This window comes from Entelurus aequoreus, linkage group LG18 (assembly GCF_033978785.1).
Source record: "Entelurus aequoreus isolate RoL-2023_Sb linkage group LG18, RoL_Eaeq_v1.1, whole genome shotgun sequence".
NCBI classification, from domain to species: Eukaryota; Metazoa; Chordata; class Actinopteri; order Syngnathiformes; family Syngnathidae; genus Entelurus; species Entelurus aequoreus.
In genome coordinates, this window is record NC_084748.1 from 18,551,754 (window position 1) to 18,568,478 (window position 16,725).

General features: G+C 38.5%; 1 protein-coding gene across 1 annotated transcript in view; it reads left to right on the forward strand.

The window, feature by feature from the left end:
• Positions 1-16,725, forward strand: part of LOC133633900 (phosphatidylinositol 5-phosphate 4-kinase type-2 beta) — a 60,531-nt gene that overhangs the window by 39,852 nt on the left and 3,954 nt on the right. Inside the window, exon 9 of the mRNA XM_062026698.1 lies at positions 54-157. Within this exon, the coding sequence (XP_061882682.1) occupies positions 54-157 (104 nt within the window). The remainder of the gene's footprint in view (positions 1-53; positions 158-16,725) is intronic.

Here is a 16,725-nt window from a genome sequence, read left to right on the forward strand (position 1 = left end):
CTGGACACACGTGTTAGTCTGTAAAGACACTTATTTCTACCTGTCCTGGCTAGGTGCTGTCAAGAAGGAGGTGTACTTTATGGCCATCATTGACATCCTCACACATTACGATGCGAAGAAAAAAGCTGCACATGCTGCCAAAACTGTGAAACACGGGGTGAGTTGCATGACCTAAGTCGAACCCGTATTTGTTGACAACCAGGGTCATCAAGCCCTGGTATACCGTGCTCTTATTTATTGATTTTTTTTTGGTTAAACATTTGTTGATTGGATTTTTTACATATACAGTCCAGAAATACACATGTCCAATTTTCTTTTTTCTCCGCCAAACAAGTAACCCATAAAATATTATATATTAAAAAAAAAAACATGCATCAGTCAAATAAGTACAGGCAAATATTGACATGAAGCCACGAGGGTTGTAGGGTATACCGGTACTGATAAAGTACTGCGATACCAATCAATTGAAATCAGTACTATACTACCTTTGAAAAGTACCGTTCTTTTATCCGGATGCAACGGTGACTACAGAGCCGAGGCGCATGATGTTGAGTGTGTCAAAACGCACACACAAAGGGCGTACAAGCAATAATAAAGGGAGTGGTAGAATGGCAAAAAAATACAATTCTACTGTTTCATGAAGCGCAATATGGAGGTATTTAGGCTTCAAAACTAACGATAAAGGTGACGCTTTTAATGGAGTCGCTGCGCTGCCAGTCTTGCTTTAAAACACGCCTTGCAACGTGGCGATTAGTATTACCACCTTTGCTTCAAACTTAGGTAAACAATTAAATAATAAGCATTCATACCTGCACAAGGTGTTATAAAGAGTGACAGGTAATATTGTAGTTGTTACACCTGTCCTGCTGTTCGGCTCCGGTGCAAACCGTAGTCGAGGAGCACAGGGCAAAGGTTCCTTCCAGGGTGGATGTTTTGTTCGAGAGTAACACCCTTCACTTTACCCGGCAATGGGTCTTCTAAGCTCCGCGAATGCGTGGCAGTCAATGACAATCTGGTTGCTTTATTATTAGTTTTGCAGGACACAACCGGACCCGTTCATGACTTTACTGCGCAGTGCAAGCGCTCCCTCTCTCTCACTCTTTACTCGCCAACTCACTCACTGACGTTACTCAGCCGACACGTTGACATTCTCGCAAACACACACATGCTACTCTCATAAGTTAATCAGCTCCCCTGTTGTGCACATGTAGATATATAACATGTAGATACATAACATGTAGATATATAACATGTAGATATATAACATGTAGGTCCAGGGTGTACCCCGCCTTCCGCCCGATTGTAGCTGAGATAGGCTCCAGCGACCCCGAAGGGAATAAGCGGTAGAAAATGGATGGATGGATGGATACGTAGACGCGCACACAGCTGCTTGGCTTGATGCCAAATATTAGCGCAGTTAAAATTGCTCATCTAACGTCAACCAATGCAAGTTAAATGACTAAAATTTGTAACAAATTGCTACAATTTGTGTTTTGTCGTGAACAAATGTGTCTTTTACCTGTTGCATGGCTTATCTGTGTACATTTATCCATAGTTTTGTTTTTAGTACTTATTAATAATTGTATTTTTCTTAAAAATCTCTAAAGGCCTTAGTGGCCACATGCGTGGACAGCACCTTTTAGCTCTTAGGGTGGTATAGCTCGGTTGGTAGAGCGGCCGTGCCAGCAACTTGAGGGTTCCAGGTTCGATCCCCACTCCCGCCATCCTAGTCACTGCCGTTGTGTCCTTGGGCAAGAACTCCCAGTGCCACCCACACTGGTTTAAAAGTAACTTAAATATTGGGTTTCACTATGTAAAGCGCTTTGAGTCACTAGAGAAAAAGCTCTTTATAAATATAATTCACTTCACTTCACACTTCACTTATTTCCATAATTGTGTACACTACTGAATTGGGGTCTTATGCCGCTTATGTGGACACTTATACTGCTATCTGGTGGTGTCAGAAGAGTATATCATACAATGGAATTTGGAAAAAAAAAAGTGTTAAAATAAAAATGAGCATGTCACTACACATTAAGTACACATTTGTGTACTTATGGACTAGGTACATTGTATCAAAAGATGAGTTTTAGTTTTTATTCTATTTAGGGTCCAATAATAGCCCAAATAGCAAAGAGAAATAAAAAAAGCATGTAAACAAACAGCTTGGGCCTTAAGAGGTTAAAGCACAGACAAGGAGTGGCAACCATAAATCATGAATAATTTAATATAATGTAGTAAAACTGTCTGTTTTATCCATCTATCCATTTTCTACGGCTTGTCTATTCTAACTAATCCTTGATTATGGCAGACTTTATGTAATAAGGAAAATTGTTCTTTGAGTGCAACAAGAAAAGCCCAATGTGTTTAATGCCTTTTAATTTATATATTAACCATGTAAAGTTATTTGACTGTGAATGTTTAATGTAGTGTAAGATTTTCTGTTTAAAAAAAGTCAATATTGACATTTGTTGCAGTTCCCTTTATTTGTAAAAGTATCAAAGTATCGATACACATTTTGGTACCGGTACCAAATTGTTGGTATCGGGGCAACCCTAGAAGCCACAGACAACTGCACTCCTGAATGTCCCAAACACGGTGCAGCAATACACAACAGCAGACAAAAGGCTCATCAACCTTTCAATTACTTTTCAATCGGGGTTAAATTTGACATCAGTCTCTTTTACATATTTTACAGAACAACCATATAATGTCAGCCTAATTTTCTCCAATTTAAGGAAATACAGAAAATTTTTAATCCAGTGGGTGTGGCAGAGAGGCACTGCAGCCTTCCAATTTAGCACAATTAGTCTTCTATTCAACAAAGTAGTCAATGCTACCAAGTTCTTTTTGGATTTGCTAACAGAAGATAACGAGGGGCTGCCCCCAATAGTCAGATTTCTTTCCATCTTTTTGCCAATTACCAAAAACAAAGTATTAAAAATGTCAGTCCAATAACTGCACAGGGATGGGCAAAACCAAAACATATGTATTAAAGGCCTACTGAAATGAATTTTTTAAAATTTAAACGGGGATAGCAGATCTATTCTATTTGTCATACTTGATCATTTTGCTGAAAGGATTTAGTATAGAACAACGACGACAAAGATCGCAACTTTTGGTATCTGATAAAAAAAAGGCTTGCCCCTACCGGAAGTAGCGTGACATAGTCAATTGAACATATACGCAAAGTTCCCTATTGTTTACAATGATGGCCGCATGAAGTGAGAGAGATTCGGACAGAGAAAGCGACAATTTCCCCATTAATTTGAGCGAGGATGAAAGATTTGTGGATGAGTAAAGTGCAAGTGAAGGACTAGTGGGGAGTTGAAGCTATTCAGATAGGGAAGATGCTGTGAGAGCCGGGGGTGACCTGATATTCAGCTGCGAATGACTACAACAGTAAATAAACACAAGACATATATATACTCTATTAGCCACAACACAACCAGGCTTATATTTAATATGCCACAAATTAATCCTGCATAAAAACACCTACGTGTTTGTTATGCTAGCTCCTAGCTCCTCTGCTAGCTCCTAGCTCCATAGAACACGCCAATACAATTCAAACACCTGATCAACACACACAATCACTCAGCCCAAAAGACCGTTCACCTAACCCAAGGTTCATAAAGCTTATATATTTAAACAAAGTTACGCATGTGACGCGCACGTACGGTCAAGCGATCAAATGTTTGGAAGCCAAAGCTGCATACTCCCGGTAGCACGTCTGCGTCTTTGTCATCCAGATCAAAGTAATCCTGGTAAGAGTCTGTGTTGTCCCAGTTCTCTACAGGCGTCTGTGTATCGAAGTCAAAAGTCCTCCTGGTTAGAGTCTCTGTTATCCGAGTTCTTCCATCTTGACTGCATCTTTCGGGAATGTAAACAAAGAAGCGCCGGCTGTGTACGTGTTGCTGCTGACTTCCCTCGCAAAATAGAGCTTCGCACCGACAACTTTCTTCTTTGCTTGCTCAGCTTCTTTCTCCATAATGCAATGAACAAATTGCAACAGATTCACCAACACAGATGTCCAGAATACTGTGGAATAATGACATGAAAACAGAGCTATTTCGTATTGACTTCAATGGTGTCCGAATACTTCCGTTTCAATGATTGACGTCACGCGCGTACGTCATCCTCAGAGGCGTTTCGAACCGGAAGTTTAGCGGGAAATTTAAAATTGCACTTTATAAGTTAACCCGGCCATATTGGCATGTGTTGCAATGTTAAGATTTCATCATTGATATATAAACTATCAGACTGCGTGGTCGGTAGTAGTGGCTTTCAGTAGGCCTTTAAGTTAACTGGAGACTTTTGATCGAGTTTTGAGAAAAAATAATATTTTAAGTGCGCCTTATAGTCCGGAAAATACGGTAAACTTTGAAGCTTATGGTAATTTTTGCACTAAATAGGAAGTGACTGTGCATGTTTTATTACAACTATTTGTTTTTTATTTATTTGTACATAGTACAATCGCTTAATGTGCAATATGTATTATTTATCACTTATTGTAGTTTTACTTTTGTTACTGTACAGTGCATCTGAAAACTATTCGCATTGCTTCAGGTTTTTCACATTTTATTTTACAGCCTTAGTCCAAACTGGAATAAATTCATTTTGTCCTTACATTACTACAGACAATACCCTATAATTACAATGTGAAGAGAGTTTGTTTTTTAATTGTTGTAAATTTATTAAAACAAAAAATGTATTAAAACTAAAAAATACCCCTCGGCCTGTGTTTATAACATAGCTGCACAATACCGAAAGTGCTCTACATTAAACGTCACATTCACACACTGATGGCGGAAGCTGCCATGCAAGGCCTTAACTACAAACCATCAGGAGCAAGGGTGAAGCGGGAGGTGGATTCGAACCGGGAAGTTGCTGGAACGGCTGCTCTACAATCTGCGCCACGTCGCCCACAAGTACATACGTACTCACAGCCTTTGCTCAATAATTGATGCACCTTTGGCAGCAATTACAGCGTCAAATCCGTTTAAATACGATGCCACAAGCGTGGCACACCTATCTTTGGGCAGTTTTGCCCATTCCTCTCTGCAGCATGTATGCATGGCGACAATGGGAGATGCGTTGTCACCATACATAGACATCAAACAACAAATGGGTCATAATATAAGCCCTTTAAAACGATGATTGAAACGGTCACTAAATGCTCTCAGTCCGGATTTAAAAGCATTTAAAGGCCTACTGAAACCCACTACTACCGACCACGCAGTCTGATAGTTTATATATCAATGATGAAATCTTACATTGCAACACATGCCAATACGGCCGGGTTAACTTATAAAGTGCAATTTTAAATTTCCCGGGGAACTTCCGGTTGAAAACGTCTATGTATGATGACGGTTGCGTGTGACGTCAATGGTTGAAACTGAAGTATTCGGACACATTGTATCACAATACAAACAGCTCTGTTTTCATCGCAAAATTCCACAGTATTCTGGACATCTGTGTTGGTGAATCTTTTGCAATTTGTTTAATGAACAATGGAGACTGCAAAGAAGAAAGCTGTAGGTGGGATCGGTGTATTAGCGGCTGGCTGCAGCAACACAACCAGGAGGACTTTGACTTGGATAGCAGACGCGCTATCCGACGCTAGCCGCAGACCGCATCGATGATCGGGTGAAGTCCTTCGTCGCGCCGTCGATCGCTGGAACGCAGGTGAGCACGGGTGTTGATGAGCAGATGAGGGCTGGCTGGCGTAGGTGGAGCGCTAATGTTTTTATCATAGCTCTGACGAGGTCCCGTAGCTAAGTTAGCTTCAATGGCGTCGTTAGCAACAGCATTGCTAGGCTTCGACAGGCGGCACAGCATTAACCGTGTAGTTACAGGTCCAGTGTTTGGTTCGGTGTCTCCTGATAGTAGTATTGTTGATCTTCTGTCTATCCTTCCAGTCAGGGGCTTATTTCTTTTGTTTCTATCTGCATTTAAGCACGGTGCTATCACGTTAGCTCCGATGTATTGTCGTGGAGATAAAAGTCACTGTGAATGTCCATTTCGCGTTCTCGACTCTCATTTTCTAGAGCAGGGGTCACCAACGTGGTGCCCGCGGGCACCAGGTAGCCCGTAAGGACTAGATGAGTAGCCCGCTGGCCTGTTCTAAAAATAGCTCAAATAGCAGCACTTACCAGTGAGCTGCCTCTATTTTTTAAATTGTATTTATTTACTAGCAAGCTGGTCTCACTTTGCCCGACATTTTTAATTCTAAGAGAGACAAAACTCAAATAGATTTTGAAAATCCAAGAAAATATTTTAAAGACTTGGTCTTCACTTGTTTAAATAAATTCATTAATTTTTTTACTTTGCTTTTAGAGAAAAAATACAACCTTAAAAATTATTTTAGGATTTTTAAACACATATACCTTTTTACCTTTTCAATTCCTTCCTCTTCTTTCCTGACAATTTAAATCAATGTTCAAGTACATTTATTTTTTTTTATTGTAAAGAATAATAAATACATTTTAATTTAATTCTTCATTTTAGCTTCTGTTTTTTCAACAAAGAATATTTGTTAAAAAATTTTTTCAAACTTATTATGATTAAAATTCAAAAAAATTATTCTGGCAAATCTAGAAAATCTGTAGAATCAAATTTGAATCTTATTTCAAAGTCTTTTGAGTTTCTTTTAAAATTTTTGTTCTGGAAAATCTAGAAGAAATAATGATTTGTCTTTGTTAGAAATATAGCTTGATCCAATTTGTTATATATTCTAACAAAGTGTAGATTGGATTTTAACCTATTTTAAACATGTCATCAAAATTCTAAAATTAATCTTAATCAGGAAAAATTACTAATGATGTTCCATAAATTATTTTTTAAATTTTTTCAAAAAGATTCGAATTAGCTAGTTTTTCTCTTCTTTTTTTCCGTTGAATTTTAAAGAGTCGAAATTGAAGATAAACTATGTTTCAAAATTGAATTGTCATTTTTTTCGTGTTTTCTCCTCTTTTAAAGCGTTCAATTAAGTGTAAATATCATTAATTATTAATAATAACATAGAGTTAAAGGTAAATTGAGCAAATTGGCTATTTCTGGCAATTTATTTAAGTGTGTATCAAACTGGTAGCCCTTCGCATTAATCACTACCCAAGAAGTAGCTCTTGGTCTCAAAAAGGTTGGTGACCCCTGTTCTAGAGGATATAGTATCCGAGGTGGTTTAAAATACAAATCCGTGATCCACAATAGAAAAAGGAGAAAGTGTGGAGTCCAATGAGCCCTTTTACCTAAGTTACGGTCAGAGCGAAAAAAGATACGTCCTGCACTGCACTCTAGTCCTTCACTCTTACGTACCTCATCCACAAATCTTTCATCCTCGCTCAAATTAATGGGGTAATCGTCGCTTTCTCGGTCCGAATCGCTCTCGCTGTTGGTGTAAACAATGGAGAAATGTGAGGAGCCCTTCAACCTGCGACTTCACGCTACTTCCGGTACAGGCAAGGCTTTTTTTTATCAGCGACCAAAAGTTGTGAACTTTATCGTCGATGTTCTCTACTAAATCCTTTCAGCAAAAATATGGCAATATCGCGAAATGATCAAGTATGACACATAGAATGGATCTGCTATCCCCGTTTAAATAAAAAAAAATTCATTTCAGTAGGCCTTTAATAATACATATTCTTTTTGTAGCATGTTCCAAACAAAAGGAGCTGATTGGATGAAAGCGAAATAATAATGGCAGACCAATACTGAATGAGATATACAGTATAGGCCAAAAGTGTGGATACACCTTCTCCTCATTTAATGCCTTTTCTTTATTTTCATGACTATTTACATTGTAGATTGTCTCTGAAGGCATCAAAACTATGAATGAACACATGTGGAGTTATGTACTTAACAAAAAAAGGTGAAAAAAATGAAAACATGTTTTATATTCTAGTTTCTTCAAAATAGCCCCTCTTTGCTCTGATTACTGCTTTGCACACTTTTGGCATTCTCTCTGTGAGCTTGAAGCACACCTGTGAAGTGAAAACTATTTCAGGTGACTACCTCTTGAAGCTCATCAGAATTTGGGTTCAGTTTAAGCGCTATTCTGGTTTACAGATTATTTCTAGTTTTGCACCCATCACTGCTAAACATGGTTTACCCCCCTCTCTTGTCGATAGTGTCGATCACATAATACCGATATTTTCATATATACACCTTAGCAAGTCGAACCTTCGTATAATACGTATGATGTATTAGCTTGCATTGAATAAGGTTGTGTCTAGCACAAATAGAAGACTTATAAGCTCTACTTAAAATCTCTGTCCAGCTCTCCTCCGATGGGGTCACTTCTGAATCACCCTCCCAAAGTGACTTCATGGAATACAGAGACTCAGGACGTAAAGGAAAAATGTGGTTATAAATACGTGTAATGGATCCTTTTAACGTCAGAAGTGTTGTCAAAAAAGCATCTAAAACTGTGTCAGTTGGTAAGTTTGGAAAGCTGGGTTGAAAGTATTACGAACAAAACTGCAGATCTGTAGATATCCAAAAAAAGGGTTAATTGGGGAGTGAACATTCATCACCAAGTTGCTGGAAAGAGGCAAAAATGTTGTCAATGTAGGGCTGGGCGATATATCGATATGCGCGATATATCACGGGTTTGTCTCTGTGCGATATAGAAAATGACTATATCGTGATATTCGAGTAAGCGTTCTCACGCAGTTGCTTCCAGCTGCTGGCATTACACTACAGGCTTTCCTTGCTCTTTCCTGTCTCTCCTTCTCACAGACAGCAAGCGCAGCTTCTACACACGTCACATACTGTCACGACATACGTCACATACGTATACGCCCTCGCGCATCAAAGAGGTAGCAGCATGGGTAACGTTAGCTGTGATGCTAGCGGTAATACGAGAGAAAGAAGGTGCGAATCTGGTAACAAATGAAGGAATAATTCATTCCCCCAAAAAACAGCAGGGGGTCCATTGTCTGGTGGTGGTTTGGCTTCAAGTGGGAATATGTCGAACAGACAACCGTAATTTGTCAAGTGTGGGGCGAAAGCGTCGCTATAAAAAGTAGCATTACTGCTAATATGTAGCATCATTTGAAAAGTCACCTGCTAGAGAATGAACAGTGCTTACTCCGCATGTCAACATCTCCGTTCGGTGCCACACGCCCACACCATCAAAATGCAGAGGCAAACATTTCCAGATCAACACCGTATGAAAAAATAGTCATTTTTTTTTGTTGTGATTTCCTTCTCTGCATGAAAGTTTTTGAGACATTTGTGATTTAGGGCTATATAAATAAACATTGATTGATTGATTGAAAGTTTTAAAGTAGCATATATTAATGCAGTATGAAGAAGAATATTTTAATGTAGACACATAGAATCATCATACTGCTGTGATTATATGCATCAAGTGTTCATTCAAGGCTAAAGGCAAAATATCGAGATATATATCGTGTATTGCGATATGGCCTTAAAATATCGCGATATTAAAAAAAGGCCATATCGCCCAGCCCTATGTCAATGTATAAATCTTTAATGTTGTTGTTTCCCAGACTTGACCATCTTAAAAAAAGCACTATCGACAAGAGAGGGGGGTAAACCATGTTTAGCAGTGATGGGTGCAAAACTAGAAATAATCTGTAAGCCAGAATAGCGCTTAAACTGAAATTCTGATGAGCTTCAAGAGGTAGTCACCTGAAATGGTTTTCACTTCACAGGTGTGCTTGAAGCTCATCGAGAGAATGCCAATAGTGTGCAAAGCAGTAATCAGAGCAAAGAGTGGCTATTTTGAAGAAACTAGGATATAAAACATGTTTTCAGTTATTTCACCTTTTTTTGTTAAGTACATAACTCCACATGTGTTCATTCATAGTTTTGATGCCTTCAGTGACAATCTACAATGTAAATAGTCATGAAAATAAAGAAAAGGCATTGAATGAGGAGAGGGTGTGTCCAAACTTTTATCTCATTCAGTATTGGTCTGCCATTATTATTTCGCTTTCGTCCAATCAGCTCATTTTGTTTGGAACATGCTACAAAAAGAATATGTATTATTAAATGCTTTTAAATCCGGACTGAGAGCATTTAGTGACCGTTTCAATCATCCTTTTTAAGGGCTCGTATTGTTGTTTGATGTCTATGTATGATGACAACACATCTCCCGTTGTCGCCATGCATACACGCTGCAAAGAGGAATGGGCAAAACTGCCCAAAAGATAGGTGTGCCAAGCTTATGGCATTGTATTCAAACGGATTTGACACTGTAATTGCTGCCAAAGGTGCATCAACAAATTACTGAGCAAAGACTGTGAGTACTTATGTACTTGTGGGCCACGTGGCGCAGATTGTAGAGCGGCCGTTCCAGCAACTTCCCGGTTCGAATCCACCTTCCGCTATCTTAGTCAAGGCCATTGTGTCCTTGGGCAAGACACTTTACCCTTGCTCCTGATGGTTTGTAGTTAAGGCCTTGCATGGCAGCTTCCGCCATCAGTGTGTGAATGTGACGTTTAATGTAGAGCGCTTTAGGTATCGTGCAGGTATGGTATAAACACTGGCCGTGGGATATTTTTTAGTTTTAATAAATTTACAACAATTTAAAAAAAACTCTCTTCACGTTGTAATTATAGGGTATTGTCTGTAGAAATGTAAGGACAAAATTTATTTATTCCAGTTTGGACTAAGGCTGTAACATAACAAAATGTGGAAAACGTGAAGCACTGCGAATAGTTTTCGGATGCACTGTACAGTAACAAAAGTAAAACTACAATAAAATCATTAATACATATTGCACACTAAGCTATTGTACTATGTACAGATAAATAAAAAACAAGTACCGTATTTTTCGGACTATAAGTCGCAGTTTTTTCCGGGGGTGCGACTTATACTCAGGAGCGACTTATGTGTGAAATTATTAACACATTACCGTAAAATATCAAATAATATTATTTAGCTCATTCACGTAAGAGACTAGACGTATAAGATTTCATTGGATTTAGCGATTAGGAGTGACAGATTGTTTGGTAAACGTATAGCATGTTCTATATGTTATAGTTATTTGAATGACTCTTACCATAATATGTTACGTGAAAGGCCTACTGAAATGAATTTTTTTTTATTTAAACGGGGATAGCAGATCTATTCTATGTGTCATACTTGATCATTTCGCGATATTGCCATATTTTTGCTGAAAGGATTTAGTATAGAACAACGACGATAAAGATTGCAACTTTTGGTATCTGATAAAAAAAAGGCTTGCACCTACCGGAAGTAGCGTGACGTAGTCAGTTGAACATATACGCAAAGTTCCCTATTGTTTACAATGATGGCCGCATGAAGTGAGAGAGATTCGGACCGAGAAAGCGACAATTTCCCCATTAATTTGAGCGAGGATGAAAGATTTGTGGATGAGTAAAGTGCAAGTGAAGGACTAGTGGGGAGTTGAAGCTATTCAGATAGGGAAGATGCTGTGAGAGCCGGGGGTGACCTGATATTCAGCTGGGAATGACTACAACAGTAAATAAACACAAGACATATATATACTCTATTAGCCACAACACAACCAGGCTTATATTTAATATGCCACAAATTAATCCTGCATAAAAGCACCTGCGTGTTTGTTATGCTAGCTCCTAGCTCCTCTGCTAGCTCCTAGCTCCATAGAACACGCCAATACAATTCAAACACCTGATCAACACACACAATAACTCAGCCCAAAAGACCGTTTACCTAACCCAAGGTTCATAAAGCTTATATATTTTTAAAAAGTTACGTACGTGACGCGCACATACGGTCAAGTTATCGAATGTTTAGCAGCCAAGGCTGCATACTCACGGTACCTGATATTCAGCTGGGAATGACTACAACAGTAAATAAACACAAGACATATATATACTCTATTAGCCACAACACAACCAGGCTTATATTTAATATGCCACAAATTAATCCTGCATAATAACACCTGCGTGTTTGTTATGCTAGCTCCTAGCTCCTCTGCTAGCTCCTAGCTCCATAGAACACGCCAATACAATTCAAACACATGATCAACACACACAATCACTCAGCCCAAAAGACCGTTCACCTAACCCAAGGTTCATAAAGCTTATATATTTTAAAAAAGTTACGTACATACGCAAAAAAAAGCCAAAGCTGCATACTCACAGTAGCACGTCTGCGTCTTTGTCATCCAAATCAAAGTAATCCTGGTAAGAGTCTGTGTTGTCCCAGTTCTCTACAGGCGTCTGTGTATCCAAGTCAAATGTCCTCCTGGTTAGAGTCTCTGTTATCCGAGTTCTTCCATCTTGACTGCATCTTTCGGGAATGTAAACAAAGAAGCGCCGGCTGTGTACTGTTGTGGCTGACTACGTTCGAAAAATACGTCCATTTCGCACCGACAACTTTCTTCTTTGCTTGCTCAGCTTCCTTCTTCATAATGCAATGAACATGATTGAAACAGATTCACGAACACAGATGTCCAGAATACTGTGGAATTATGAAATGAAAACAGAGCTTTTTCGTATTGGCTTCAATGTGGAAGGCATACCCGTGTTCGCCGGTCTACGTCACGCGCATACGTCATCCTCAGAGGCGTTTCGAACCGGAAGTTTAGCGGCAAATTTAAAATGTCACTTTATAAGTTAACCCGGCCGTATTGGCATGTGTTATAATGTTAAGATTTCATCATTGATATATAAACTATCAGACTGCGTGGTCGGTAGTAGTGGGTTTCAGTAGGCCTTTAACCATTGGCGTTGTTAGGCCTATTTTAGGGGGGCTCAAGCCCCCCCAAAATGTTCTTAAGCCCCTTTAAATAATTTGGTGTTTTGTTTTTTTTACAAATACATGCCGACATATTCATTATAAAGTGGCCCGAATATGAGTTCAAATAAATAATAATATAACCTGTCATTATTCACTCAGTTTCCCCTCACTTCATAGTGTAAGGTAGAGAGCCCCGTTAGTGCGTTGGTATCCAATTCAATCCACTTGTTCATATAAAAAATGCCCACATCACTCAAAATCCAGTCCGCATTTTCTCTGCGACCTTGCTTGCGGTCCTGCAGGTGTACAAAGCACATTAGCACACAGCACTGCAGAACAAGAACCTTGTGTCTGCAATTGTATATAATTTAGTTTTTAAGTTTTGTGTTTCCTGTAGAATCTATATAAAGTAATATACATTAGCCTATTGTTAAAATAATGAAAACATCATTAAATATAGTTGTTTTATAGTATTGTTACATTAATAGCTGTTGTATTATTATAGGATGGCTTGTTAAACATTTCATAGGATTTTCAAAGGGTGGAAAAACCAAGACATTTAATACAAAATGTAAAATGAATAAATACATAAAAAGAAAAAGAAAAAAAATGGTTAAAAGCCATTGTCCCCGGGAGCATTTAATTTCGTCCCGTGCATTTTTTTTACCGTCCCCGGGACTACGTTAATCTCAAGCCCTGGAAGTTACATTTTATTGTTTGCATTATTTGTTTTAGCATTGCACTTTGAAGATGGTCCCTCAGCTCTTTGACAGCTTTGGCTCTTTTTCAGATCAGCAGACTAAGTCTTTCTTATTTACAGTATATATAAATGTTTCTCATTTCTATTCAGACTTCCATATATATTTAATTTCCTTAAGGGCTTGCCATAATATATATATAAATATATTATATACAAGCCAAATTATCCCGATCCAGATATTACTTTAATTCAAGTAATTAAGTAATATTTCCAGGGCTTGAATTTACAACCATTTTAATCACATATGTGCCCAAAATGTAATCTGTGCAACTTCAAAATATTTGGGAACAAACAATTATTGTATTGTGAGCGAAAGTGGTGGCATTAGCCTCTATGTTGTGAATGAATAACATAAAGGCTAATGCCATGACTTTCATTGTGTTTCAGTGTATCTTGAAGGATCATGCAAGTAATTGTTTCTTGTTGATGCTGTAAACAAAATGTCACTGTGCAAACCCATGTTTGTTGTTGTACTGAACACAGATTGAAAATAAACCCACTGAAATAATAATAATAACAATGAATAATTTCAAATTCTTTGTTAGCCGTTTGTGAAGTTTTGTGCTCGTGCGCTACGTTCGCTCGCATCCTGCATCTCCTGGGGGCTAAGCCCCCCTGTCCTTAAAAGCTAGTGACGCCCCTGACATTAACATACCAGGCACGTTCTCAGTTGGTTATTTATGCGTCATATAACGTACACTTATTCAGCCTGTTGTTCACTATTCTTTATTTATTTTAAATTGCCTTTCAAATGTCTATTCTGGGTGTTGGGTTTTATCAAATAAATTTCCCCAAAAAATGCGACTTATACTCTAGTGTGATTTATATGTTTTTTTCCTTCTTTATTATGCATTTTCGGCAGGCGCGACTTATACTTCGAAAAATACGGTAGTTGTAATAAAACACGCACAGTTACTTCCTATTTAGTGCAAAAATTACCATCAGCTTCAAAGTTTACCGTATTTTCCGGACTCTCTAAAGGATGCGTGGACAGCACCTTTTAGCTCTTATTTCCAAAATTGTGTACACTACTGAATAGGGGTCTTATGGCCTTATGTGGACACTTATACTGCCATCTGGTGGTGTCAGAACAGTATAACATACAATGGAATTTGGAGAAAAAAAGTGTAAAAGTAAGAATTAGCATGTCACTAAACATGAAGTACACGTTTGTTACTTATGGACTAAGTACATCATATAAAAAGATGATTATTAGTTTTTTATTCTAATTAGGGTCCAATAAGCCCAAATAGCAAAGATAAATTAAAAAAAGCATGTAAACAAACAGCTTGGGCCTTAAGAGGTTAAGGCGCACTTAAAATATTTTTTTTTCTCAAAACTCGACAGTGCGCCTTAGAACACGGTGCATCTAATGTACGGAATAATTCTGGTTGTGCTTACCTACCTCGACGCTATTTTATTTGGTACATGGTGAAATGATAAGTGTGACCAGTAGATGGCAGTCACACTTAATATATATGTGTAGACTGCAATATGACTCAAGTAAACAACACCAACATTTTATATGTTCCATTGAAAATATAGAACATTATACACGGCGCTCCTAAAATCTATCAAAATGTTTTTGTACGACTTTGAAGTTATGAAGCCGCACCACTTGATGGATTGTACTGTGCTTCAACATACGACTATTATTATGGTGTGTGTATAAGGCAGTGGTTCTCAAACTTTTTTTGTCATCCCCCACTTTGGACAAGGGGGAGTTTTCAAGCCCCACCTGCCCCCATCGCCCCAACAGAACGCTAATGCCAAGCTTAACATTTTCAAATTTATTGAACATCAAGTAACATCAAGTTGTATACATTCAAACTCAATAACATAAAATAACATCAAGTTCAATAATAAATAAAATAACTGTGCAGCTGTGGTATAACTTGCATCAAGTTCAATAATAAATTAAATAACTTGCATCAAGTTCAATAATAAATAAAACAAAAGTGTTATAACTTGCATCAAGTTCAATAATAAATAAATAAAAAAAGTGTCATAACTTGCATCAAGTTCAATAATAAATCAAATAAAAGTGTTATAACTTGCATCAAGTTCAATAATAAATCAAATAAAAGTGTTATAACTTGCATCAAGTTCAATAATAAATCAAATAAAAGTGTTATAACTTGCATCAAGTTCAATAATAAATCAAATAAGTGGTGAGCCTCACCCTCAGGGTGGAGTCAGATGTCAGTACAATAAACTGGTCCTCCTCAGCAGACATGAAATCAGCAGGTGCTGCAGATAGATTATAAATGAATAGGCTTACTTTATTTTTCATTACATAATAAATGCAAATAAATCTGTTGGACAACAATCATCTGGACACAACAATCTGGACTAACATTCCAGTTAGTAAGTAGCATGCAACACAGATAAAATGCATGTATAATAAATGAGTATAATATTCAATAAATACCAACCTACTGCATTGAATGGATCCATAACCCAGTTGTACTGAGCACTGTTGATGGGGAAGTATTTGTGAAACATTTCTCTCAGGGAGGAGATGTGTTGCTTGATGCAGGGGATCACTGTGGTGGCACCAGATTCGGTGGTTTCAGCAACCTTACCCAGGTTCTCAAAGGCATCAATATTTTGTTGGTCGAGGCGCCTGCCCCATCCCTCGAGCTTTCGGGAGAACGCAGTGATTTTGTCTGGCAGTTGGGGTATGTGCTTATCCTTGCCTTGGAGCTGAAGATTTACCTCATTCAGCTTGCCAAACATATCGCTGAGGTAGGCCAGCTTCAACAGAAATTGTTCATCACTGAACTTGCTTGCATGCGCTCCTCCTCCAAAAAGATCCGAATGTCTGCCCTGAGCTGAAAGACGCGCGGCAGCACTTTGCCCCAGGAGAGCCACCTTGCTTCACTGTGAAACAGCACGGCTGTATGATCAGCTCCCATTTCCTCACACAGTGCAGAGAACAGTCGCGCTTTCAGTGCTTGTGTTTTCATCAAATTTACCGCGCTCACAACATCTGGTAAAACCTCATTGAGTTCGGGGCTGAGCTGCCTTGACGCGAGTGAATGACACAGTGTGTCCAATGCGCATTTGGCGCAACCCTCTTTATTAGAGCCTGCAACCCGTTTCTTGACCCTGCCATGGTCTGTGCGCCATCAGAGCAAAAGCCCACACAGTTTTCCCATTTAAAGTCGTGTTCTTTGAGGAAACTGTCCATTATCTTGAACAGCTCATCGGAAAGTTTGTTCCGCTTTGCCCCGCCCCCATTAGTT